This window comes from Erythranthe guttata, chromosome 7 (assembly GCF_056151865.1).
Source record: "Erythranthe guttata isolate IM_541 chromosome 7, IM_541, whole genome shotgun sequence".
NCBI classification, from domain to species: Eukaryota; Viridiplantae; Streptophyta; class Magnoliopsida; order Lamiales; family Phrymaceae; genus Erythranthe; species Erythranthe guttata.
Window position 1 is genome coordinate 15,225,005 of NC_142539.1, and position 26,302 is coordinate 15,251,306.

General features: G+C 37.6%; 6 protein-coding genes across 12 annotated transcripts; 1 reads left to right on the forward strand and 5 right to left on the reverse strand.

Annotated features, from left to right (window-relative positions):
- Positions 1-19: 19 nt before the first annotated feature.
- LOC105964296 (hypothetical protein) lies at positions 20-4,421 on the reverse strand. Of its 7 annotated transcripts, none has more exons than XM_012988824.2 (4): positions 4,112-4,421; positions 3,312-3,690; positions 1,020-2,891; positions 20-357 (listed from the first exon to the last, which is right to left on the reverse strand). In XM_012988824.2, the coding sequence occupies exons 2-4, from the start codon at positions 3,665-3,667 to the stop codon at positions 273-275; spliced, it is 2,313 nt and encodes a 770-aa protein (XP_012844278.2). In that variant the 5' UTR covers positions 3,668-3,690; positions 4,112-4,421; the 3' UTR covers positions 20-272. The 7 variants fall into 7 exon arrangements, with proteins under 7 accessions (XP_012844278.2, XP_012844282.2, XP_088677191.1 ...); XM_012988828.2 differs by having other exon boundaries at positions 4,107-4,283; XM_088821065.1 differs by having other exon boundaries at positions 3,312-3,685; positions 4,107-4,277.
- A 576-nt stretch (positions 4,422-4,997) lies between these two features.
- Positions 4,998-7,421, reverse strand: LOC105964302 (protein TRIGALACTOSYLDIACYLGLYCEROL 4, chloroplastic). The gene is made up of 5 exons (XM_088821070.1): positions 7,029-7,421; positions 6,697-6,961; positions 6,225-6,591; positions 5,656-5,981; positions 4,998-5,341 (listed from the first exon to the last, which is right to left on the reverse strand). The coding sequence occupies exons 1-5, from the start codon at positions 7,289-7,291 to the stop codon at positions 5,132-5,134; spliced, it is 1,431 nt and encodes a 476-aa protein (XP_088677196.1). The 5' UTR covers positions 7,292-7,421; the 3' UTR covers positions 4,998-5,131.
- A 488-nt stretch (positions 7,422-7,909) lies between these two features.
- Positions 7,910-12,976, reverse strand: LOC105964303 (HAD-superfamily hydrolase, subfamily IG, 5'-nucleotidase). Its single transcript, XM_012988836.2, has 17 exons — positions 12,519-12,976; positions 12,325-12,431; positions 12,135-12,257; positions 11,977-12,066; positions 11,764-11,879; positions 11,330-11,429; positions 10,704-10,775; positions 10,588-10,635; positions 10,433-10,510; positions 10,201-10,320; positions 9,855-9,960; positions 9,147-9,310; positions 8,928-9,062; positions 8,718-8,848; positions 8,559-8,621; positions 8,282-8,360; positions 7,910-8,191 (listed from the first exon to the last, which is right to left on the reverse strand). The coding sequence occupies exons 1-17, from the start codon at positions 12,772-12,774 to the stop codon at positions 8,120-8,122; spliced, it is 1,860 nt and encodes a 619-aa protein (XP_012844290.2). The 5' UTR covers positions 12,775-12,976; the 3' UTR covers positions 7,910-8,119.
- A 196-nt stretch (positions 12,977-13,172) lies between these two features.
- Positions 13,173-18,233, forward strand: LOC105957148 (uncharacterized). Its single transcript, XM_088821069.1, has 11 exons — positions 13,173-13,534; positions 15,019-15,231; positions 15,349-15,433; positions 15,534-15,609; positions 15,905-16,081; positions 16,160-16,262; positions 16,369-16,478; positions 16,595-16,684; positions 16,792-16,872; positions 16,993-17,775; positions 17,968-18,233. The coding sequence occupies exons 1-11, from the start codon at positions 13,321-13,323 to the stop codon at positions 18,061-18,063; spliced, it is 2,028 nt and encodes a 675-aa protein (XP_088677195.1). The 5' UTR covers positions 13,173-13,320; the 3' UTR covers positions 18,064-18,233.
- Positions 18,234-18,465: 232 nt separating this feature from the next.
- LOC105964318 (membrane-bound transcription factor site-2 protease homolog) lies at positions 18,466-22,594 on the reverse strand. Its single transcript, XM_088820372.1, is given in 12 exon segments — positions 18,466-18,758; positions 19,493-19,665; positions 19,668-19,788; positions 19,872-20,327; positions 20,425-20,505; positions 20,615-20,762; positions 21,519-21,784; positions 21,917-21,932; positions 22,024-22,085; positions 22,182-22,251; positions 22,253-22,291; positions 22,370-22,594. Coding segments are annotated over 12 exon segments (1,677 nt in total). The 5' UTR covers positions 22,453-22,594; the 3' UTR covers positions 18,466-18,596.
- Positions 22,595-24,177: 1,583 nt separating this feature from the next.
- Positions 24,178-25,726, reverse strand: LOC148769810 (uncharacterized). Its single transcript, XM_088820373.1, has 2 exons — positions 25,055-25,726; positions 24,178-24,546 (listed from the first exon to the last, which is right to left on the reverse strand). The coding sequence occupies exons 1-2, from the start codon at positions 25,724-25,726 to the stop codon at positions 24,178-24,180; spliced, it is 1,041 nt and encodes a 346-aa protein (XP_088676499.1).
- Positions 25,727-26,302: the final 576 nt, after the last annotated feature.

Here is a 26,302-nt window from a genome sequence, read left to right on the forward strand (position 1 = left end):
AATTCAACTAAGCAGCAGCTAACAAAGTTAAACTGTAATAAAAATCCCACATCCACAATAAAGCAAGTTGATAATCCTCATAAAGAGAAACTAGGACTACACTAGTTTTACATTCAGAGGCCAGCCGATGATTGGAGCAAGAAAATTCACTGGCAAATAAAAACACTGGCTAACATATTAGTCCACAAACTAGTCTAAAAGTATCCAGGTCCTTTAGGACAACGAACATCATCATAAAATACATTGTCGGAAAGACAAAAAAAGATATTTAATCAAGAGCTTCCTTCGGGTTCCTCGGTTCCTAGTACCGTCAAAATAGGAGTCTCTGGTTCCTCAACGCCAACACCATTCACCCTGCTGTTACAACAACCACCAAAAATCAATGCAAGGTCATACTTTTTTATGTAATGGTTAATCAATCATCTATACAAGTAAAACAACAATGAATGTTTTCAAACAACCCAATAGCCATCTCTCTCTCTCTCTCTCTCTCTCTCTCTCTCTCTCTCTCTCTCTCTCTCTCTCTCTCTCTCTATATATATATATATATATATATATATATATATATATATATATATATATACACACACACACACACACACACACACACACACACACACACACACACACAAACACACACATATAAGTCAATGGAAACTAATGAATTTAGACTACAAACATGGATTGTTTTGGGAATAATTTACCTTAGTTCTCTTACAGCTTCAAACATATTGCAATAGACATACTTATAAGACCCAACTTATCTTTTTTCATTATAGTCTAACAAACATTTAGCACTAGATGATTACAAAGAAGATATGACAATTGTTGAACATACTATAGAGGGTTACCACATAACTACACCGATCCGAGTATCCGATGACTACTAATGAGTTATGCAATGCTTCAGAAAAAAAACAACAAAATAAAAGTAAAATTAAATATTAATAGCACAATTTAAAAGGCCAACCAACCCCAATTTGGACTAATACGTCGGGAATTAGAGAGAAGAAACTTACTAGCATGTCTTCTTATTGTGGCCCAGGCCTTTGCACTTGCTACACTGAAGCTGGCGCTTAATGACATCTGCAGATTCAGCTGATTTCAACTTTGGTCTGCCAGGTGGACGTTTAGTAGGAGGAGGAGTTACAATAGTTGCTTCATGCAGTTCACTTCTCTCCGGTTTCTCCACATTTGGTATGGGATTGATTGACTCTGTATAAGTCAAGCGATAACTCTCAGTCATGAAGAATCTAGAGCAATATTCATAAAGGCTCCTTCCAAGACAGAGTATAACAGCAATAGCATGGCAGCAAGGCAACCCACTTAGCTGCCACCCTTTGCAACTGCAGTCCCAGTGATCAATGTCCACTATATCCACTGACTCACCACCGCGGACTTCAAACGTACTGGTATGTGCGAGCGCCACTTGAAATGATCTTGATTTTGACATCTCAAGCTGAAGCTTATCCTCCATAAAAGGTGTCAACCTTGTAACCCATTGACTTGATTCAAGTCTTCGCCTATAGATCAATTCCATAATCTTGCCACGTAACACATCAACCATCTGAGTTATAGGCAACTCATCCACCTCAGACACCCAACCGTAGAACTGTTGGCCAAAGTTGGATGTCATGTGGTTGTATCTAGCCCCACCAAAAATTGCATTGGCCCAGTGCTCTGGTTCACTTCTAATGACCCAATCATAAGCCTCGATGGATATAGCCTTTATGTTCTCAGCACACCTTTCGAACACCTCGATTTTGGGTGCATAGGCAGCGGCATAGAAATCTTGAACCATTAGACGCCTTGCATCATGAGAAAATTGTCCTTTCAGATCCTTATTTAGCTTCTCCGCAAGGGATCGTAAACAGTAACCGTGATAGCACTCGTTGCCAAATATCTCGATCAAGGAGTTCTTTATGCCTTTCTGGAAATCAGAAACAAAAGTAATTTGCTCCGAAGTTGAGAGAGCAGACTTCAGTTCTGTCAGAAACCAATTCCAGTTATCCTCGGTTTCTTCATCCACCACAGCAAAAGCTACAGGGAAAAAATCATCATTCCCATCTGCAGCTGTTGCGGCCAATAACGTTCCTTGATATTTCGAATAAAGAAGAGTACTATCGAGAAAAAGAAGAGGACGGCACTGATGAAAACCAGATATTGAGGCATGAAATGACACGAAAAATCGGCGAAAGCTCGAATCTTCCTTAGTGCTGAATGTAGCAAGACTTCCTGGATTAGTCTCCATTATATTCTGACAAAAAAATGGTAACTGAGAGTATGCCTCTTTATAAGAACCCTGAAGCTGTTCTCTTGCTATCTCCTTGGCACGCCATGCCTGCGTATAATTCAACTGAATACCATACTCGCGCTTGATATCACTCGCAATATCCTTTGGTTTATAATTCGGAGAAACTTTGAGTTTCTCCTTTATGATATTGCCTATCCATCCTCTAGTTGCTCTATAACCAGCTTTTACGGTGGCCCCTTCACAAGTATGCTCGGGATTCATCTTTTTTATGCATATTAATTGAGTTGTAGCCAACCTAGATGCATATATGCGCCATGGACAACCTTCTGTTTTGCACTTGGCAGTCACACGATGGCTGTCATTTTTCTTATACTTGTAGGTGAAGCCGTGGGCAATGGAGTATTTATGCAGAGCTTCACGAAATTCGGCAAAAGTATTGAATCTTTGGTCAACACCTGTGATGATATTCTCCCACTGAGTTGCTGCTCTCCGATGCCTATCTTCATTGCTGAACGAACACGCACCGAGTGGTGTAGTTTCAATAGGCTCATCTAAAACAATTGCATCATCAGTTTGCATAACATCCACAGGGACATCTGAAGGAACTGCTGCCGCAGACACAGTTGTCCTGCTTGACCTGTAAATTTAAACCAGTCATAGTATTACAAAGAATTTAAAGAGAAGTGCGTTCACGCTAATTTCACAAATGAAAACCTGCTTGATTTCATGATAATAAGGCGGAGGAAGACAAGCTTTATTACGAAACAACTTCTTTCAGTTTCCTTTAAATGACTCAACATAAATACTATAAAGGATAAGTCAGGTGAGTGAGTGGTGTCGAAAACATGCATCAACAAATTGAGAAGCATGACTGCAGTAAACTCGAGGATATACAAAACATGTGCGTCATTAACAGGCAGTCAGCTTTGACTGTTTAACAAAGCATGAAACACGAGTTGAAACAGATGAGAGTTGACACAAGTTGGTATAATTAAAGAAGTTGAGCAATGGCAAAGAAAAGATAAATGAAGAGTGAGCAGGGCAGTGAGAAAAATACCTACTGGCAGGCATATTGGACACATTTGGAGCAGCAACATCTACTTCTTCAGCAATAACAAAAACCTCAACTTGATCAGTGTCCTTGAAGAAGTTAACCATACGCTTGAGATCTTTATCCTTAGATATGGTAATCAAGGTCTTTCTGTTTCCAGGGAGAAAATACTTAATTGACAATGCAGCAGCCCTAAATTGAAAAGTTTCAGCAAGTTCACGCTTGAAATCTTTCAACTGGGTCTTATGATCAAGGTCGAGAGCATAAGCTTCCCCACCGGAGTAAAATAAAGACCCGTCATCTTTATTAGTCTCAAATTCCCCTCCAGATTGGCATATGGCTATGATTTTCTTTGTGGCCATCGCCAGAATGCCAAAAAGCTCTCCTTTTTATTTGAAAAACAAAAGTTAGTTGATAAAATCACACAGACTCAGACTCAGAGAGAAGAAGAAGAAGAAGAAGAAGAAGAAGAAGAAGAAGAAGAAGAAGAAGAAGGGAATCGAACACAGTCAAAGCAGCAACACACACAGATATCAAAAATAAAATCAAACAAAGGGCAAATTTTTAACAAGCGAAATGAAACAAAGACATGCACAAGATGAAAGAGGCAAAAAAAAAAAAAAGAAAAATCAATCAATCCCTAAGAATACAGCACAAGAGTCTAATATAGGTCAGAGATAAACAAATAATTGAAAAATCCAAAACCAAAATCAGCAAAAGAAAGGGGGAAAAATCAGAAATAGTGCGAATTATGGGGCGATTCTGAAAAGAAAAGATAGATAATTGTGAGCGAGGGTTTACCTTACCTGTGGTGAAATTAAGGGTTGCGCAATGTGTGTGTGTGTGTGTGTGTGTGCGCCCAGTGAGGGAGGGCAAAAGGGTTAACGGGGGAGATAGAAAAGAGAAGGGCCCTCGGTATCTGGTCCACTGCTACCACTCATCTCAACCGTTGCTTCAAATTTACATAATTAATGATCCAAGATCTCCTATTTTTCTCAATTTCAAATTTATTATTTATTTTATTATGGACTTTATAATTAATTCTTTTACTTTAAAATAATTCGAAAATCTAAGATTTATATATCTTGAGTGAGTATTTCTTTTAATAAAATCGTTGAAAATTTATAATTCCTATTTGAATAAAATATACCTTCTTTTTTTTTGTATCAAAAGAAAAAAAAAAAAGGCTTGAACCCGAATCAAAAGCCCAAATCGTAATCCGGGTTAAAAAAAAGACTATATGTTTTTTTTTCCTTTGCTTTTTAATTAATTAATTAATTATGCTATTTTTGATTTATTTCGTTGTACAAGAAGAAATATTTATGAAGACGTTATTCATAACTTTACCACAGAGTACAAACTCTTGTTTTTTGATTGGGCGGAGAAACTAATTGGATTGTAATATATCTTCGATTACTAACAGGTTAAAAACAAAGTATGCATATATGATATGTTAGGGATATTGAAAAATACGATTGAGGAGAGTTGAGTTCGATTCGGATAATCGAAAGATTGGGAAATCTCATTGTCCATAATGAATTATTAGATTTAGTATGGGAGCGAGCGCGACACGGTCGGACGACATGAAATCATCGTCCACGGTTGGCACCTGATAGATAACACATGATTATGATACTATCTCGTGTCATGGAACAACATTGTCGAGCAACGTTAGGCATCCAATACAACACCTACAACAATTAACTCATATACTACTAAAAAAACAATTACAAAAAAATACATTCCAGTTATTTTGGACTAAAATAAGTTACATTACCAACAGCTGAGAAATGGTTTAGAGAAAGAAGTGAACCAATTCAAGTAAATCATGTCTCGAAGAATCGGAGTTCAATCATGAACTCTCTTTGTTTGGGGGAATACCAGGCTACAGCTTTTGCAGAACCAAGAACTTGTAATGCATATTCAGCGGCATAAACAGGATCATTTATCACATTCATATACCACCATTCTTTCTTCTTCTTCGTCATATCAACACTCACCCCACAATCAATTCTAAAGCTCAAAGGTCCACAAATCTGCATTTTTATAGAGGTTTCATTGGATTTAGAAACTTGAACATAAAAGACAGTCGAAGAAGCAGAAATCACATACAGGAATCCGCAATTAGTATTAAAAGTCCAACATCTCTTTTTACGTTGAAGAAATCACACACAGGAATCTCCCATATGCTCTACTATTTTTCATACTTTATATTTTAAAATTTAAAGAGATAAATTTGCCCTTATTTTGAAAATAGTACTACGGGCTTACACACACCCCTTCTAAAACACAAAGCTCCAGTGCTATCTATCTATCTAGCAGTGATATATCAAAGGTACATAAATAATACCTGCTGCTGAATTGAAAGGCTGGCAGAAGGACAGATAGACTGGATTGCTTCGACACTTGGTGCTTGACGAGAATTGTAGAGGTCCACAGCTAATCGAGAGGCACCAACTACAAATTTTGACATGGAAGGAACATCTACACGTGCATTAATACGGGTAAGGTCCAAAAAGAGCTTCTGGAAATTTCCATGTTGAGCGGAGAGTGATGCAGTTGCAAAAAGATCAGCTGAAATGGCAGAATTTGGTCCTTTGGCTTGAAATCCAAACCATCCATCTTCTGCCTTGGCTCTAACAGAATTCTCTCCAAGGGATGCAGTTATTACAGTTCCTAAAGTAGAAAATAAAAAGAAAATTGATGTTAGAAAGATACATGTACTAAGAAGCATGGGAAAGTAGATGTATTATGCAATCAAGTGACTGGATTGGTTCAAGATAAGCACCGAAAGTGCATATAATAAACATGGATTCCCAATATCCGGAATGGAATGTCATCCATGCCATGGTCTTAGCCAAAGAGTTAAAATGGAATGGAAAAGCAAACAAATACTCCCAACAAAGCATTCAAAACTACCTATGATTGCGGATGCTGAAATATGAGGATTAGAGAGAAATATATCATAGGGTTGCACCAATTTTGTCTTTGGTGCTTGGCTCCTCCAAATGTCAAAGTTGTTCTTGAAGGAAACGGCACATTTGGCGCACAAACCAGGAAGCAAACTAGGAGGTACGGGTACGGGTACGGATACAGGGGTCGTATCATATTTATGGGGGGAACCTGAAGTATGGTTGATGCAGAAATGAGAGCTCATCCCAGAATCAGAAGAAGGTAGTGATGCAAAATCCAACCTCAATGTGAAGGGAACATCCCAGTAATTGCCAAGACCATCGACAAAGAGTGTGGGAGAAGCTGCCTCGATAGTGAGATTATGATCGGAGAACTGCAACAACAACAACAGCAAACAAACAAGTATCTTATGTTATAATAGTAAGTCTCGATGGAAAATAAATATATGCAAGAACAGAAGAGAAGAGGTATTGATTGCCTTGTGATGAAGTACAGCCTTCTTCCTAGGAATGGTGTCGTGGCTGCTACCGTGTTTTTCGAGGCTGAGCAGCAATGTATCTTCAGGTGTTAACAGCCATTCGGAGCAGAAATTGAGAGCATAGAAGCCTGGGTTCAAAAGATGTGTCCAAACAGTATGCAAAAAAGAAGCATCGGAGTCCTCTTGTTGTTGCCTTTGCCTTGGCTTTGGTGGGAGAGAAGATGTGAACTTGCGCACATCGAAGCGTCCAACCAATGTTGAAAACCTGCATAACTTTCTTTTCACATATTATTCGAGCGTCAATTCATTTTAATTTTCATTTACTGACATACCAGGTGTCGCGAAGAGGGAGAGGGAGAGAGATAAGGCGGTGGAAAGAGAGTCCGTTGGAATTGGAGAAAGAGGGGACAAAGGGCATAGACATGAATCTCTGGAAGAAATCAATCTGCTTGGGACGAGACAACCTTGTCCCACGGCTCAACCCTAAAGGTACGGGATCCTCCGGCGCCGGCCGAGCTACTCCGTCAACAGTCACCGCCGTGGTTAGGTCAACCTCCCAGAATCCGCCGTCCGTAGCCCATCTCAGCTTCTTCATTATTTCTTTTTCGCTCGCCTGCACAACAGCACAAGGGAAGGAGAGTGTGAGAGTGCGAGTACTGTAAGTGATAAAATATGATTACATAATTTGAAATTAGATGACAATTTACACTAGTGTTAAATCACCTTAATTATTACTGGGTCAAATTTTGGTATTTTATTTATCTGTTAATAAATTGCATTTTAGTCCCCCAAAAAGAAAAAAAGGAAAAGAAAAAGAAAAAAAGAAACAACAACATCAAGATAGAAACCGGGGTCAAAAGGTCGAAATCCGGTTCGACCGTTTTTTGGTCAAAATCAAGGCGGAGAGTTTGAATTTGAATGGTGAGGGTTGGGAATGACAGGATTCCAGTGGTCGGTGCCGGATCGAAAAAAAAATGAGACAGGTTTGAAAAGGAGATGCTTGGCCGGAAGATGGACAAAAAGGAGATGCTTTATGATCGGTCCAACCGCGATCCAAATGCCTAGCCGATTTTGTGTCCGGTCCGATTCTGACAACATTAAACCCCAAGTGAGGACAATGAATAATGGAGCCATAAATAAACAAACTTTTCAACACTGAATTAATTAATTATTATTTATTATTGATAGCAGCAGCACAAGTATGTATAATATATGCTGTAACAACAATAAAATCAATTATTATTTGCCCTCCTGGTAATAAAATATAAGTAGAATACATGCATGAATGTAGTAGATACATATATATACATACATGCATCATCACATGACATCTAAATCTAATGTACAAAAACAACAACGTAACACCACTGGAAACTAACTAGACTAAGCAAGTAACTAATGGCCATTGCTTGCAGCAGATTCACTATTCTTCATCTTCACTGTCAGCATCTCCGCGGTTGGGGTGGTGGAACGAGTACGAGTCGTGTGCAAGAGTCTGCACCAATTGCAAATTGCAGAATACGACAACCATCAATCATCACTCTTAACATTACATATTTACATACACATCAACTACTAACATTACCTGTTCTTGGGCTCGGAAATACATGAATGGGGTATAATACAGGAAATTTGAAACCCTTGACGTATATATATCTGCGTACCTGCATGCATGCATTTTGTTTCTTTCACAAGTCAATTATCTTTCTTTCTTTCTTTTTACAACTACTACATTACTATGTACTTAAGTGTCTCTGTGTGTGTGTGTGTGTCTGTGTCTATATATATATAAAATAACCATGTATGTAAAAGAATGACATGATGACATGAGTGGTGGATAAATAATTAGTGGAAACACATACTTCTCAATCTGCCTCATTAAGTGGCTTTTGTCCCACAGACCTGCTCGTGAAAGAAACCCCCACCTGTAACAACATCATCATCATTCAACTAATTCAATTTTTTTAACATTACATGTACTAATTGCAAGATACACATTTCTCACTACACCAAAAACACACCTTTTGTTAAAGAGCTCCCCATCCGATTCCATCATTGGACCAATTTTGTTGTCTAAGCGTTGCATCACTATCAGTAGTTTCTGAATGCTTTCGTTAAGTTCCTTGTCATCCATATGAGTTGCAGCAACAGTCTGAATGATTAAGGGATAACAAAATAATCACTTTGTCAACGTACACCTGTACAAGAAACATAAATGTCAAATTTTATACCTGAGCAGGACGCCCTTTACTACGTCTCTGCAGAGCAAGCCGGAGTTGGTTAAAGAGGTCTCCTACAAGCTCCTTCTGATTTATAAGCTCTATCAGCGTCGTACGATGACCTCGACTGTGAACTAAAGCACTATACTGCATGACATATACAAGTGTTTAAAACTGGTAACTATTTTTTTCTTCTTCTTGTATTTGAGAGCATGCATACATGCAACAAACCTCTTCTTCCAGTTCTCGGCAAATTAGCGCTGTACGCCATCGGAGATGAACTTTAGATTGGCTAACATCTGTATAAATATGGTCACCCACGTACAGAATTTCATCTCCCTGAATGCCAAGTGATTTTTCAACCATCTGAGCACTTCCTCCAGAGTATACACCCCCTGCATGAAAAACAACCTGCTGATTATAATCTCTTCCAATTATGTTTAATATTGTACAAGAGCATGATGATGATCAGATCGATTTTGACCTTTAAAGCATGAAAACAACGATACTTACAATCATTTCAGAACTCTTACTCATGAATTTGACATTTCCAATCACTTCAAGTTTAAAGCATTTTAATCATTCACACCTAACCAAATTTTGGTCATTGTAAAGAAACTATGACAGAAAGGCAATTTGTGAAGAAAGTTGTACGAACGTAACTGAGTAAAGAATAAAAAGGAAATTAAGACAATTTTTATTATTATTCAATTTTCAAAAATGCAGGGATAAAAGACAAATGCGTTACTCGGTTTTCAATCCTATGTTGGAAATGCATCTAAACACACACCATTACAGTACATGTCATACAAACAGTAACAGAGAGATCTATTTTTTCATCAAAGATAAATAAGAACCATTGAATTTAAAATAATGCTAGGGATAAATGATAGCACATATTACAAAAACTTTAAAATGTTGACACATAAGAATGATCACCTGAATCAGCCTTAAAGCATGGGCGCATAAGGCCTTCACCAGTCACCACTTCATACATTGGGTGTGCCATTTGAAAAAACTCCGGCTTTCTGGCAGAGACTATTACCTATAGAAGAATCAGTCACCCGAATCATGTCCCTAAATTTAATTGAATTCTGCTAACAGTAAAGAAGTCTTTTATGACCGATTTAGGTGTCCAAAACATTTTTTATGTGTCAAGTAACATTTGAAATATCAAGTTTCTGAAGTATGTCATAGAATGTATTGACTTGAACAAAGAAAAAAAAAGATACTAAATAGAAGCCAGTTTGTCTCGCAGTCAATTTACTAAGAAGCTACTACTCACTATGTCAAACAGATCTCGCCAGCTCATATCATTCGGAAGAAATCTATTGAAAGAATGCTGCATCATTTTTTCAGTGTAATGGTAATCTGAGTTGGTAATAAGCAAGAGCTTTTTGCCAGCCTGTCATAGAACAGCAAAATTTAGTCTGCTAATAAGTAATATTAAGGGTACATGTAATGTAGAAATCATTGAAAATATAACCATGTACTTGTCAAATACGCGTCAAAAGTACCTCCTTCTGATCCAATAGTGCCAAAGGTAGCTCAGGATCAGGTTCTACAAAGAGTTCAGGCTTGGACATTATCTCACTCTGCAAGTTTGTTCGCTGGTTAGACTATTTTTGTGCAACTGGACTGGTAGAAAGTCACAAATATAAAGGACGAATACCTTTAGCTGGCCTTCGACATGTGCCCTGAAGAGTGCTTTTCCAACAGCCTGAAATCAATACGATGAAGTTAAGGCATTTTAATATATGTAAAGGTCAAATTCCACATGAATCAAACCTTGTAAAGCCCTTTATAATCAAGTGGACCAAGATCTGCGGCTATAGCTCCTTCATCAAGTCTATCTACCAGCTGAAGATAAAGTACACCAGTTATGTAAAGTCATATTGCAAAAAGACGACAAAATCAAGGAGGATTGAGTACTGTTTGCATGGAAGCTTATAGGTTTAAGTAACATTTATACCTGACAGAGGTAATATGATTACTCATTTCAAAGTAAAATTTTATAAGTTATACTTCCATCGACAATGAAATATGAAATAAAAAAGACTATGATCCGAGAATAAAACAATTATAGAACATCTTTCAGTTAAATCTTTGGGAGCACCTCCAGATAGAACTATAATAAGTGTCACCAACAGTGTGCAATCAACACTATTGTCTTGCTACAACCTTCATTTTGCAAGTCTTTCATTGCGTTTTTAGAGTAACCATGTTAATCAATAGAGCATTACCATCTTAAGTAGCTTCAAACCTAGAATCAATATTATTATCTTAATACAACTATCAACATCTTCATTGATTTAAACCGAAGCAACAGATCAGTTTTTCAAGTTTGAAATGTCTCCAAAAGCCAAGTTGCAATTCGACAAATAAAAAGAGAGTAAAATGCGGAGGTCGTGTACCTGCATATAAGCAACAGCCTCTGAAACAGAGAATAGTGTATTTAGGAACTCCCACCTGCTCTCCTTCCGCAGATCCACAAGTTCTCTCCCATACATCTCACTTCATTCAGGAAACATTAATGAGTACTAGTCTAAACCATGATTTAATTTCATTACAAGTACATAATAAACCATGAAGGAAGAAACTTAAGCTGAATAAAACTCAAACTGAAGTGCAGACTCTGGAGTCAAAATAGTAAATCATGACAAACTATCACAATGCAACTTCTTACAAAACCTGTTCTTGGATCCTCACCTGATGGAAATATGTGTTGTATATGATCCATAACTTGACTAATTAAAACCGAGATTGACATGGACTAGCTATAGAAAGATGTGTTGCCATTCACAAGGAATATTGAATAATGATAAATAAAGGGAAGTTTGAATCACACCTCAACGTCTGAGTAGACAGCATAGTTGTTCCATGCATAGCCCGTTTGACGTATCCAAATCGATCTGCCTTAACTAAATTCCCTTTCTCTTTGTCTATGACTAGGCCTCGAATGACCTACAAGCACAAGGTAACAACAACAACAACAGGATATCCTAAAATCAGTGAAAAGAATATACCACTCTGACATTTGCTATCAAAGAATATTGCGTACCAGTTCAGGGTCAAATGAAAGTCCATCAACAGGAAAGCCCATAGTTTTCAAATTGTCCATGCAATAGTCATAAGCCCTTCCCTCCCAGGCCTGCAAAATAACCAAATATTGTAGAGAATGAATGCAGAAAAGAGTTTTGGTGGGGGGTTTGTAAATACCGCGACATTGTAGTGCATCAATGTGTAGTCCATGTCATAGCCAATAGCAGTAATTGAGCGCAAATTAAGGGTTCGAGTACAGAAAATTCCACGAGGAGAGTATCTTGAAGAAAACGGATCCTGCTGCAGAAATTAATTATATAAATTTCAATTGGAAAGGGATAGCAGCAGCATATTCATAATGACTGACCGGGATGCCCAAGTGATTAAGCAAGTGCTCGGCTTCTTGAGCTTCCATTCTGGCCACATCCTCAATTGGACCTCTTCCGTCCAGCCGTCTCTCCGTCTCTCCGATTCCTACAAATAATAATAATAATAATAATAATGAATAATTCCTGAGAATGAATTGAACCTAAATAATTAATTCCTGAATGAATAAATTACCCAAGTTAATAAGGTTGAGGTCGCCTTTGGTGCTCTGGCCGAGGTAGTCAAAGTCGGCCTTGCTGGGCGGCGTCACGGAGAAGACGCCGGAGTTGGCGTCGGTGCACCGGCGGCAGGTCAGTTTCTTACTAGTAGAAGAGGGAAAGTAAAAAAGGGAGAGTGAGGATGGTCGGAGTAGTGTAATGTTCATCCTCCACCGCTGCTGCGAAGTAACATCCTGATAATAGGCAGCACAGGCAGTCGCCGCCATGGCCATTCTGAGTTGCAGCAACCAACTATTATGCAATTAATTAGCAGAGAGAGAGAGAGAGAGAGAGAGAGAGAGAGAGAGCCCAAAATTGTATTTCAAATTCAATAATAGGTTTTTATATAATTCGATCAAAATAATAATGATTATTTATTATATAATCGAATAATTTATTTATTTTTCCTATTATTTGTAATTAACAACATCATTATTTATAATGATTATTTTTCCTATTTTTCGTCCTTTTTCTTCAGCCATGGATCCGGCCACCGCGACTCAGATCCATCCGACCACCCGACGGGAATAATCATTATTGAGCTAAAACCTCCGATTTCCGGTTTTACCGGTTCAGACCGGTTTTTCGCTTGGGTTTTTGAAATAAATAAATATTATGATGAAAAAGAAAGCAATCCCATATCACTCGGAGCACACCGTCGTATCTTCTCTCTCTCTCTCTCTCTCTCTCTCTCTCTCTTAAAAAGTAAAAACAGCACCACCATTTTAGTACAGACATACCAAACAAAGCCCCCATAGAATTTTAGAGTAATCAATCCCATGGCGGTCCGAGGCCTTCTCATGCCTTTCCCCAATACGGCGCCTTCGCATCCCGCGGTGGCGATTATCCCCGCACTCATTTCGTGTTTCGGAAAATTCTCCGCCGCCAGGCGGTCCCGCTTCTACTGCAGACACCACACCGCAGAAATTGACAGACGAGACAAATTTGCCCAGAGAATGGGGGCGGCTGGCCTTAAACCTCATCACCGCATTGGTATACTAACTAACTATTTCCACTTCCATTTTCTCTTTCTTTTGACTTATTTCAAAGTATTATTTTCTGATTGTATAAAAAAAATTGGTTTTATAAGATTCTTCCGATTGAAGATTTTGAAGTTGATCGGTATCGAATATATCTGCATCTCGTTTCATTTATATGTTTACAATATTTATTTATTTTTGTAGCTTATCGAAAAGTCTCTGAATTTAGAATTTGTCTCAACATTTTGTAGGATTATTAGATGCAAAATCCAAAAAATGGCATAATTAAGTTTTTCGGGTTTTCGGTTTGATTTGTTTATATTGACAGTACAAGTCCGACTTTGCGGTTCGATTTGAAATTGGTTGTGTTGTGCCGTTTTTTTGTTTTGTTATCAAATTTGGTTAGGTAGTGAACTTTTTTATGTCCACTACTGAAATGCCTGCCTATTTATACGGAAGCAAATTATATATTCGTTATTTTCGATAGCATTACCGGTTTTTGCTGGAAGCATGTAAGAATTTTTTGTTTGGTTACTTCGATTTGTAATCCTTATTGTCGAGACAACTCTTTTTATGTGTTTCGACAAAGTAATAGAGTTTAAGAACTCAGTTTGAGGTAAATATGCTCCTACATGATTTCAATTGTACTATTGGGAACTTGTCTTTTTTTCAACGACTCGAATATTACACAAGTGTGTTTATTCCGTTGGTATACAGTCGTCTTTTGTTTGATATTATTTTTGTTTCTTTTTGTGGTTAATAGTAACTAGACTGATTCTTTTCTTTTCCTCGAAGATTGGCAAGTTCGTCGTCTCTGTTTTTAGCCGGCTTTCGTTGATTTAGGCCCTCGTTATCAAACACATATCCGTGCATAATGTTCGAATTTGTTTGAAGTTTTATACAACTTTAGAAGTTTGATTTGATTATTGGTTGAGTCGAGCTGGGATGAGTTTTGATCAGAATGAACACGAATTGAGTAGTTCAATCTGTTTTACGTACACAGATTGATATGGAGCCAAGTTTTATATCTTTTCGAATAAAAATGTAGGTGACGAAACCCTTTCATGCATTTTTTCAAAAACTACGTCTTTTTTTTTATTTATCAGCATAAACTCCTATATATTTCATCGTTTAATTCACTGCTGTAGAACTCATTCTGCTAACTCAACAAATAAAAATGGAGGTTAAATAAAATTTACATCCACGGACTATGCTTGGTGCATCAAATATCCAATGTGATGGGGTCAGTTCAGCAGCATTGGACCCGGATCCTCCCATACCTAAAATCATTGGGCCAAGGCCCTATGAACGGTTAGAATTAAGCATGTTAGCGGGCCCGTTAATGTTCATCGGATCGCACTAAATGAGGAATAACAGGTGGTAGATGGCGAACTCGTAGATAGCCGTTGGAGAAGAAGATCACGGGGTGATTTTATTTAAATTGGATATCATACATTTTACCGAAAGTTTAAGTTCATTTTTTTCCTTTGTATGCAGCAATAGCTGTTTCTGGTGGTCCTGATAGTATGGCGCTGTGTGTATTGACTGCTGATTGGAAATCTGATAACCCTGTTGATTCTGCTACTTCTGTTACCACCAAAGGAGGAAGCAACCATGTCGATGGCCTTTTAGCCATTGTTGTTGATCATGGATTGCGTCCAGAAAGTGCAGAGGAAGCAGACCTTGTCCGCAATCGAGTTTTAGATATGGGTAATCAAAATCAAACCTTTTTTTCTTTTTTTTTTTTGGAAACAGGCACTTGTTGTTGGTTTCTCTAGAAGAAGGGATGTGGGTAGATAATGTAGGTTGTCGTCTATCTATATATAGGAATAAAATGTCAAGTTTCCCATTGCGAATGGTTGGACGGTAAACCTAGCCCCGGTCACTTGCAAGAAGCAGCTCGCAATAAGAGGTGTTTTTTCTTATTAGCTTTTTTCTGTTTATTTACTTCTCCCTAACTATTGAGTTTGCTTTGAGTTTGCTTTTCCAATCTATAACCTCTACCCTTGCAGGTATGAAACTTTACAAAACATATGTATCCAACAGCAGATTAGCATACTGTTGATCGCACACCATGCAGATGACCAGGTTTGCAGCATCTATGTATATGTTTTATTTATTCATGTTCAGTTGTACTTTATTCCTCGTTCCTTTGTATAATTGAAGTGCTCAAACATTTTGTGTATGTATGATCCCAGTCAATGAACGAAATGACTGATTTATGTATTTATGAAGCCAACTACATCTTTCTTATATTGTTTATGTTGATTCCGTGGATGTGAAATATTTCAATTTTAACGGGCAGAGTTTGAATATCAAAGATAATTGTATTTTGACATCCAGATTACAAAAATATGATTACTAAAGCACATGCAAAATGTAGGCGGAGTTGTTCATTCTCAGATTATCTAGAAATAGTGGTGTTCTTGGGCTTGCTGGCATGTCATTTGCTTCACAAATGTTTTCGCAATTCCCTGATTTTTGTGGACAAGAATCAAGACCTCGCGGCATTTTAATAGTGAGACCACTTCTAGACTTCTCAAAGGAAGATATGTATGATGTAAGTCTTCATTAGCTGTTACTGATATTAGATGCTTCTAACTATTTTTAATTGTTCCTGAGTTGTTTGTTGAAGCAGATATGTCGAAGTGGTAATCAACAATGGGTTGAAGATCCAACAAATAAGAGTCCTGTATATGCTCGCAATAGGATCAGAATGTCATTAAGTAATTTGTCATCAAGTAAGACATCATACTGATGCTGGTCTTTGATTAAAATGGATAATGAGTGACAGATGATTAGGTATTTTAAAATGCTAATGTAATGCTCTAATCTAATATGGTACAGCTATATTCAAGACTGAGTTGGAAGCAACTATATCAGCGTGTCGAGGAACCCGATTGCTTGTTGACAAATTCTGTAATCTGTTGCTGAAACAGGCTGTGACCATCATGCATGTATGCTCTTTTTATTGAGATGCTTTTGTTTTGTGATAATCTGCTGTTTTATTTTCTGTTGTCATCATAATGTTACCCCCAAAAATAAATTTAAAAAATAAATAAATTCGATGCAGCATGGCTATGCAGTGATCGATCTGGAAACTCTCTGTGCAATGGAAGTCAAGGATATTTACCTCGCAAAGTTTGTTACTTCAGTAGTGCAGGTATTTCCAAATTAGCATGCAAATTTCATACAAATATCTCACTTCGACAAGTTTAAGTACCACTTTGTATTGGAATTGAATTAGGCTATTTGTTTTGGGTACATCAGTTCATCTCACAAAAACACAGACCAGTTAGAGGAAAGGCGGTGAAATTGCTACAAAGCTACATTCGTACTTTACCATCCAAGGTTAATAATAATAATAATAATAATAATAATAATAATAATAATGTATTTCTCTGCTGCTGCTGCAGCACTTTGTGCTTTTTGATTACCTAATAATGAGTTGTTTATTGGAAATGTTTACAGACTAGTCTGACTGTAGGTGGCTGTTATCTATGTCCAGCTCCTGGATCCAAAGGAACTAAGGTCCTTGTATGCTGCTCTGTCAATTTGTCTTTCCCTGTGACTATGAAGTTGTTTCATCCGTTTTCTTACGGAGGGCAGAATTGTTTTCCGACAAGCGATTTAGAGCAGATTGTAAAAGAAAGTGAAGCGTATTTGGATACATTCACCTCTGATGCTCCATTTTCAGACATAGCTGCTGAGTCTGTTCTAATCGAAGCCAAAAAGCTTGGCATTCTTAGTCATTCTACGTATGAGAGTATTGTTACCTTGCAGCAGGAAGAAAGTGATGATTTTAAGTCAAAAGCTGTCTCTAAATTTGCGTCGAAAGATGGTATACCATCTTCAAATGATGCAGCAGCAGCTGCTTTGAACAATTTTGTTATTATGCCTGGCCAAGTAGGTTACTTCATGGATAGATTTGTAGTAGATTGGAAGACGCGGTGTGATGGAGAAGGAGATTGTTTTTTTAGCAGCATTTGTGATGAGAGGGGGGCAAAGGTGCGCCACATGGTGGATGCTGATTGGTTGTATCTTTCGGACTTGTCGAAGAAGAACAAGGCAAATGTGGGACCACCAGAAGAAAATAATCATCAGGATGATGATAAATGCAGCAGCAGCAGCAGCAACTATTATGGTATATTGTCGGCAAGTAGAGCTATTGAATGCTTAAAGTGTATTCCAGTTGCTGCCAGAAGAAGTATGCCTGTCCTGGTTAATGCTCAAGGACTTGTATTGAGCATTCCGGTACGTACCGAAACAATTTCTGACCAATTATCGAAAAACTATACTTGTCTCATTTTATCGTTTAATATATATATATATATATATATATATATATATATATATATATATATATATATATATATATATATATATATATATATATATATTATATCTCTAATAGTAAAGTCAGTGTTTTGTGTTTGTTGGTTTCAGAGCATCGGGTTCGCACAATGCCCCCATTTGATGAAGGTTTCTGTTGTATTCAGTCCTAGGATAGCTCTAGGTGGAGGTCATACCTCATTTTTGTAGTTCCGAGATGGAAACAAACACAAGGGTACGTACGTACGGTAGAGGTTTTTATGCTGTACTATTATTAGATAGTCGTATATGAAATGGATAGCACTAGTACCCTGTACCCAGTCAGAGGAAAATACCAGACACAAGGTAGGTAGGGTATGAAATAACATTGTTGTTTTTTTCAACCAGCATAAACCATCAAAAACTACTATTGTTATACAACATTTCTCTAGTTTGATATCATAATTTATGTTACTAGTAAAAAGTAAATTGACGTTATTTGATATGGATTTTAAAAGGAAAAAATATGATAACTTCGAATTCAACCCAAAAATATATTTGAATGAAATCCCTCCCTCAATTACTGACATTCATCAATCCTATTTGCTAAACTGGTAAATTCACACCAATCAGTTTTAATTTGACATCGGGAAAAACTACCATGTCTACCGGCAAACAACTACAAAACTCAAAGCACATACGGACATATAAATTAAATGAAGAACGATGATGAAATGACCCTACAAGATACGGACATACGGACATTAGCTTACAGAGACGAAGATTGTCTGCAAGATAAAACAGGCAGAAAAAGAGGTCCCTACAAGCAGGCAACACCGCCGAACTGATTGCCTCATCCTGGAGTTCAATGAACCGAAGCAGTGTAGAGTCGCTGCTAAAATGTATTCACCGTCAAGAAAAAACACCTGGTGATTATATAAAAAGATATTCAAATAATCGCAAATCAATGGCTTTCAACAGTATCTCTACTTGATAATGACAACCTTGAACACATTAAGATCCCAAAGCAAAGCTAAACATGTAATTTTCAGCAGATCTTTAACTTCCTACTGAAGAGATACATATGAAAACAATTCCAGAATCCGACAAAGAGACATACCAAGCATTATGAGCAAAAGGCGAATTCCTCAGAAACACAATTCTAACATAGACTGATATGTCTTAACATGTTTGATAGCAATCTTAGAAAAACAAGTGGAATAGCGATAATTTTTCCAATCCCTTTCCCAGTTGCATAAAACAGGAGCATTGGATGGTAGAAGAAGCATGCTGCCAAATTGTTACTAGTATATTTTTCATACATTAACTTTTCAGAAGATTATTATTTTTCCACGACACTGAAAACAAACCAATATCTGAAAGATCCAAGGATATGGATCTCATACAACCCTTTCTGTCAGTAATAAGTTTGTAATCCTGGATAGTCCAAGAACAAACTGGCATTATTTGTGGAGAACTCCGAGAATATTAACAAGAACTAGCTATTAAGTATGTATATTAACAAGATAATTTCCTCCCAATATTAGGCCAAGCATCTTACCAACATTCACAAACAGGGAAATACAGTGTTCCTACAGTAATGCATGCTACAGTTACCAGTTATCAAATAGGTCAAACATAAAATGGTTTTGTGACTTACCGGCAGGCTGTTCAAGAGAGCAAGTCCCATAGAGACATGGAAGGCATATGTGAATAGTTTCTCCAATAAATTTGCAAGATATGCCATGAAATAAATTGACCAACGAGGCTGATAGGAAGTCAAATGGATGGAATTTGCCATAGTGATCAGATCACCAACATAGACAAATGTTCACTGCTAGAATGCTTTTCCGGAGAAAATAAACTTCTTCTACGACTGTGGCATTCCAAAGTTGAATATGTTATCTCAACCCACTGTAGACCTGGCAGCTGCATAGGCGTCAAGCATGACTCTACCTGTGCCACAAGTGTCATAGACAATATACAAGTATCATTACCAATAGATTTTTGGCTATTTGTAACATTGTAAGGTATATCACCTCTGAACAAAGACAGCTACTTCCATTTGTTAAAGCTTGCTCCTTAAAATTAGGGTAGGCACATTTTTTAAGCTTTATCACATCCTTAGCATCCAAACAGTGAATATTTTCTCTTCTTTGATGATTGTTTCGGTTGGCATCATTAGTATGCTTTTCCACATCCAGACAGGTCATCGATGCAAAGGCAATGAGTTCTTTTGGACAATATGTTTGATTCCCTTTAAACTGAACTTGAGCGATCTCCTTAGTCAAAGATTGAGGAATACAATAACCATTTTCAACATTTAAATTTACACTAGGTTGATCAGAGCTAAGCGAGTAAGTCTGCTCAGTCAACATAGTGATCGTCTGCTTCCACTCTTCTGTAGTATGAATACGGATGCTATCCAAAGAAAATATAACATCATGACGTGAGAGATAACCGTATAATGGTGACATAGATGGCACATCCAGAACCTGTGGCGGAATCACAAGTCGTTTCGGTTTAACAAATGACTTGGCTACGGATCATTCAGAAATAATTCAACAAAATCATGTAACTACAAATTTACACCATTAGGCTTTCACCGTGTATGTAGAATGGACTGAAGATGAAGGGAAGAAGGACTAATGCCAGGGCGCAACCAACACAAAACTGCAGAAGATAACAATTAGTCCATCCTGTTCCAGCATCTGGCAGCATATATTGCTACTGGTATGTAAATTACACATAACATTTGAGGACAAATAATACTCACACTTACCGCCGCATTGTGCCAAATACCAGCACAGTATATACGGAGAGAAGCAACCAAAGGTAATGCCTGCAATGATGAGTGATTGAAAGCCACCAAAGCTCCTGGAAACAACACCGCCAAAAAGATAGCAACATACTCGACGTGCACACCCTCACTGCACCAAAGAAATTGCAGCAATCATTGTGAGGTAGATCCTCTAGCCAACAAACTCGCTTATTTCCTAATTCTTAAGAAATTTACATGAATGTGAAAATTGCATAACTTGTACACCTTTTTTTTTTTGTTTATTTCTTAGTTCATCAAGGAATATTTTCAAACTGGTTATGGCTGGAACAATCCCAACTAGTTTATCTTATTCACGATTTACTGGTAACAATGTTAGTACTTGCGGACACCGGATGCTGCATGGTCTGCACTCTAAGATCATAATTGCCACCATCAAAGTGCTATAGAAAAAATGTTGACAATTTTCAACTGATGAATAATCTTTCGTAGTTTTGACGCTTGCACTACTAGTAGAGGGTTTAATGATCATAATTTGTAACTTATTCTATATTAAATCAGGCGGTATAAAATTGATTAGCGTGATTTTTTTTATTATTAATAACAAGAAATGAAATATTTTATTGAGAATGTTGGTAGTTTTGATTAAGGGGTAGAATAATATTTTAATAAATTAAATAAGTAAATTGTATTCTAATAAAATAAAAAATAAAAGATACGTAAGTAAGACTTAAGTTGATTTGAGACCATGTTATCATAAATTGAGAATTAATAATGAGGACATTTAAAAAAAAATATTTTAGAACAACATGTAGGCACTACATAGGAGAATGACAACTAAAGGACATGCTATTTTAAAAAAATTCAGCATCAATGCATGTTTAGAACGAAAGGAGATGAATCTTACCTAGCTGCTGCAAGAGCATGCCCAAGCTCATGAACAAATACGCATATGACAGAAGATAAGCACAAATATACCATATTGGGAAGTGAAATGTGCAATCCGCCAATCTGCATAAAGAGTAAGTACGAATGCAACGATGAAAGTATTGGCAAACAAAAGGATGATTCGTGAGTACAACCACTGACCCACTTGTGATTTTCAAAAAGCAATAAAATGTGGGAACAACAAATGCCAAATGACCAAATATTTCTAAAGTACTTGTTAACTAGCTAATACTCATTCAAATTACAAAGAGTAATAATAACAAATAAAGTTGCCACAGGTTCTACACATCTCACTGTTTATTAGTAATACATAGACTGATAGAAGTACGTGCAAGTTAGAGATAAAGCAAATATAACAGTTGTGAACTTATTTCTGTTTATATAAATAACTCCCGTGACATTGAAATGTTGAAATCAAGAAGACACTTGAGTTTCACATAACATGATGAAATTCAAACATCTACCTAGCCGTGCAGGTATTTCCGGCGCATACAAGTGTTATTCGGACCAATTCACATAGAATAATCTGAAAATAAAAAACAATGTAAGATTAAGGGTAAACAATTCTGTTAGTTTAGGAAAAAAAAGAAAAGACAAAGTTGAAGATCAGCCACTGACTGACTAGTGTGACTCCAAGTAAAGTAGCCAAACTAAATACGACTCCTATGGAGAACCATACCCTCAAGCACCTGCAAAATCACAATGAAAGGGGAAAACTTGAAATCACAATACCTATATGATTCAGGATACAATAAACCACTAATTGAAGTTCAAGCAATTTAAACAAAAGCAAAAATCATGTCTTTTTACCAGCAAGAGACGGTGCCGGAGAATTGCTTGATGCGACGCAGAGGTAGAAGCGTCTGATCTCGTCGACCACCATACTCCACCATCTTGATCAATTAATCAATTAAAGTGGCTGGCTGGCTCGAATGAGTACCGGAGGAACTAGACAGTGGTGGAGGAGGGATGAATGAATGAATGAATGAGATTGTGATTGGACGTTTGGGTTTACAAGGAGCATGGTTGTCAGATACGAACCGGACCACCCGGTCCGATCTCGACAAAACCGGGGTTTAAAGCCCAGAGCCCCGTTCGACGGGTAAAGAAACGGGAACCGGCGATTCGTTCATAGAACCCGGTTTTTGATCAAAATGTTGAGTGTACGGCTGAAATTGAGTGGGTCTAGTCGTGGGTGGTCGGAGCTTGGATCTTGGTATTTGGTAGCCGGATCTCGAAAAATTTAATGACCGAAAAGAAAATAAAGAATAAAGAAGAGCGAGGAAGAAAATTGCGAAATGAAAGAAATAGGGGTCTTGTTTGAAGACAAAAGGTAAGGACGGAGGCGGTACACGGAGCTTCAATTTTCAGGGATTCAGGGGCAGCGCCCCGAGATTTTTTATGATTTTTTTGAAAATAGGAAAAGGAGAAACGAAAAAAAAAAAAATTTAGAGTCTTTTTGTATTAATTTGAATTTTGGGTAGGCTAATTAATAAAATTTGGGGTTTTTTTGTATTAATTTGAATTTTGGGTAGGCTAATTAATAAAATATGGGGCTTCTTTTGCATTAATTGAAATTTTGGGTGAACTAGTTAATAAAATTTGGGTAAACTAAACAGAAATATAGTGCAACATAGGGGACAAATTAAAAAATTAGGGTGGGCTTCAGTCCACCCTTGCCCAAGGGTGGACTCGCCCCTGGACGGAGGGAATCTTTATCTGTCTGGGTCAAGAAGGGGAAAAAAGAAAGAAAAGAAAAAGGAAAAAAGAAAAGAAAAAAAAAATAAGACGAAGAAGAAGAAGATGGGTCACGTGGTATGGAGAGAGAGGAAGAAGAAGATCGAATAATTACATTTTCACACCTTCCAAGCCTTTTTTATTAGGGTAAATTACAAACACCCCCCTGAGGTATGGTCAAATTACAAAAAACCCCCTCTTGTTTGGATAATTACATCTACCCCCTTAACTATGATTTTTTCTTAGACCTCCACCTTTATGGTGCCAAATTCAACATAGTCATCTAGATTCCGTGAAATGTGCTCTAGTTTGTACTCGTTTTGTGTAAAAAATACAGTTTCCGATGCACCACAAACTGATATATACAAGCTAAAAATCACATATTATGATCATCTTGCTTCATAATGTAGAGTTTCAATGGGATCAAACGGGTACAAAAGTGATAATATTCCATATAATCTCGAAGATTCCACTAAATTTGAGGAGTTGAGGGGGTGGTTGTAATTATCCAAACAAGAGGGGTGTTTTTGTAATTTGACCATACCTGAGGGGGGTGTTTGTAAATTACCCTTTTTATTATTATATTATACCCCTGTCGATTTTTAAAATATTGCTTACTGCACCCATTCTTTCCTCTCATTGTTCTTTAATTACAAAATCAGCCCTAATTTCGGATAATTACATTTCCACTTCTTGCTATAATATTATACACCTGACACTTGGCAAAATTTTGTTGCACCATTCTTTCCTCCCATTTTTCTTTAATTATAAAATCAGCCCTAACATTTTCGGTTAGTTACATTACCACCCATTGCAATCCCTTTTAATTATTATATTATATGTACGACGATTGTGTCCACTTTTACCACATCGTCTGCACTTTATAGGCGTTTTTCAACTTGTGACGGAATCTTTTTTGTCCTCCTACGCCCAGGATGAGATGGTATGGTAGGTGGATGAATGAAGGTGTCATCAATTATATTGTCATCCATATCGACAATATCAATTTCAGAATTAGGGATGGGGTGTATTATGCCTTCATATGCCAGTTTAAACATCTCAACCCGAAAGAATGGATCAACATAATCAATCACCGAAAATTGTTTCTTACTGATATAGGCACATGCATGCTTACATGGCAATCTTTGGATTTGCCATTCTCTACAAGAGCAAGTCCTATTCTCCAAATCCACAGCAAACGACATGCCGTCAGCTTGGAACTCAAAGATCCATTCGCTAGAAAATTCGGCCTTCAAACAACGAGAGTCGCGATAATTCTTCTTCAATCTCTTGGATTATTTCGGGCCCAATTCATTTTTCTGCTCCATAGATTCTCTTCGCCGTTTATTCATCATACCCATAATTTTTTTCCGTATGTGATCGACCATTGATGCAATAGAAAAACGATCGGACCTCTTTAACCCAGCCATTCCAACATTCCACCAAATTACTATTTATGGTCCCCCATCGAACTCCAGTAAATAGTGCATTTGCCCAACACTCTGGTCTCGAACTACGATGAATTCTTTGGCAAGAGGCATAGACTCCAATATACTATTAAGATGTTGTCTATGTTAGCGTAGCGTAGGAGTGTATGCACATTTGTTGAAGACAGATTTCCAATGTTTTTTATAGTGCAGTGGGTACTTCACTAAAACCTAAATAATGTGGAAAATAATTAAACATCCGTATACGGAGTCAATAGAAAATGTATCGCGCATCAAGGTATATAGTAGCGAAAAAAGATAAGCTTTGTACCTGTTTTCTGAAATTATCAATCAAGTGGCGCAAACAATAAGCATGGCGGCTATTAGGGAAGATCTTTGGGACTGCTTTGACAAGTCCCGGGTGACGGTCGGAAAAGAAAGTAAAATTCACAAACGACATGATTCCGCAAGTTACTAAAATTTGTCTCAACCTGAAGCAAAACCATTCCCAATTCACGTCATTTTCAGAACTACCAACTGCATATGCAATCGTGAATAGATCATCGTCTGGATCCTGGCACACAACACTAAGCAAGCATCCTTTTTGCTTGTTTTTAATATGCGTTCCATCCAAAACTATCATTGGCCTACACGGACGGACAAAACCATCGATACAGGCCTTGAAAGCAATAAACATCAATTGTTGAGTAACGGGGTCGATCTCATAATCTGCTATACTCCCTGGATTTGTGGTTCTTACAGCGCGACAATATCTCCTTAACTTATAGTAAGACGTACGCTCAGCTCCATGGATGCTATGCATCGCTATTTCCTTACCCCTCCACGCTCTGTGATACTGAATTTCCACACCATAGTCTTTCTGGATATCACTCAACATTTGAATGGGTTTGTATCCTGGCGTATATCTTATTTTTTCCTTCACGATAGCTGAAACCCAATTTGCATCAGCCTTAGGATGATTTCTTGAACGGAGACAATCCATTTCGCACGTGTGGTGAAGATTGCATTTTCAGATGCAAAATAACGAATATGCCGCGTGCACGGATGCATTGTTGGGTTTCGGGCACGCATACGCAGCGGAAAACAAAAATTTTATGCGATTTAAACGAGTTTAAAACACACAAGTACATGCCCGACAAATTAAATCAATTAATCGCGTACCTTTGCGCTTCCAGCGAAATTAAAAACAACATACATGCTAATAAATTCAATCGAATTTAAATCAACTAACATGCTCGCGTTTAAACCAAATAACATGCTTACAATGATTTAATCGATTACACATAATCACATAAAATCATACGAATCAAACATGAAATAATAGTTTAAACATAATCGAATCGAAACTAGGGTTTCGCGTGTTTACCTCTTGAAGCGTGAGGTAGGAGCGTTTAGCACGTCGTGATTGCTACGGAAACCAATCCGTACAATCGGGGCAGCAACGGTGCAGCGGCAGCAGCGGCGCGTGAGGTCACAGCGGCGCGTGAGTTTCACGCGCGAACTTCCGGGCGGCGCGTGGGGCAGCGTGCGGCTTCGGCTCGTGCGTTGCTTCTCGATT

Bases quoted from the DNA above. Each gene is read 5' to 3' on its own strand.
- LOC105964302 (XM_088821070.1), bottom strand. From the start codon at position 7,291: ATGAAGAAGCTGAGATGGGCTACGGACGGCGGATTCTGGGAGGTTGAC. The intron at 6,592-6,696 runs GCAATCAATACC...TTGTTGTTGCAG, and splicing joins AGGCTGTACTTCATCACAAG to TTCTCCGATCATAATCTCAC. The intron at 5,982-6,224 runs GTAGTTTTGAAT...TTTCTACTTTAG, and splicing joins TTCAGCATCCGCAATCATAG to GAACTGTAATAACTGCATCC.
- LOC148769810 (XM_088820373.1), bottom strand. From the start codon at position 25,726: ATGGATTGTCTCCGTTCAAGAAATCATCCTAAGGCTGATGCAAATTGG. The intron at 24,547-25,054 runs GTACAAAGCTTA...CGTTGTTTGAAG, and splicing joins TTGATAATTTCAGAAAACAG to GCCGAATTTTCTAGCGAATG.
- LOC105964303 (XM_012988836.2), bottom strand. From the start codon at position 12,774: ATGGCCATGGCGGCGACTGCCTGTGCTGCCTATTATCAGGATGTTACT. The intron at 10,776-11,329 runs GTACACGACCTC...CTTTATCTTCAG, and splicing joins AGGCTGTTGCTTATATGCAG to CTGGTAGATAGACTTGATGA. The intron at 8,849-8,927 runs GTATAAAATTTG...TTAATCATTCAG, and splicing joins GTAAAGGGCGTCCTGCTCAG to ACTGTTGCTGCAACTCATAT.
- LOC105957148 (XM_088821069.1), top strand. From the start codon at position 13,321: ATGGCGGTCCGAGGCCTTCTCATGCCTTTCCCCAATACGGCGCCTTCG. The intron at 13,535-15,018 runs GTATACTAACTA...CTTTGTATGCAG, and splicing joins TAAACCTCATCACCGCATTG to CAATAGCTGTTTCTGGTGGT. The intron at 15,434-15,533 runs GTGTTTTTTCTT...CTACCCTTGCAG, and splicing joins GAAGCAGCTCGCAATAAGAG to GTATGAAACTTTACAAAACA.
- LOC105964296 (XM_012988824.2), bottom strand. From the start codon at position 3,667: ATGGCCACAAAGAAAATCATAGCCATATGCCAATCTGGAGGGGAATTT. The intron at 2,892-3,311 runs GTATTTTTCTCA...TTAAATTTACAG, and splicing joins TCCAATATGCCTGCCAGTAG to GTCAAGCAGGACAACTGTGT. The intron at 358-1,019 runs GTAAGTTTCTTC...TTGTTGTAACAG, and splicing joins CACAATAAGAAGACATGCTA to CAGGGTGAATGGTGTTGGCG.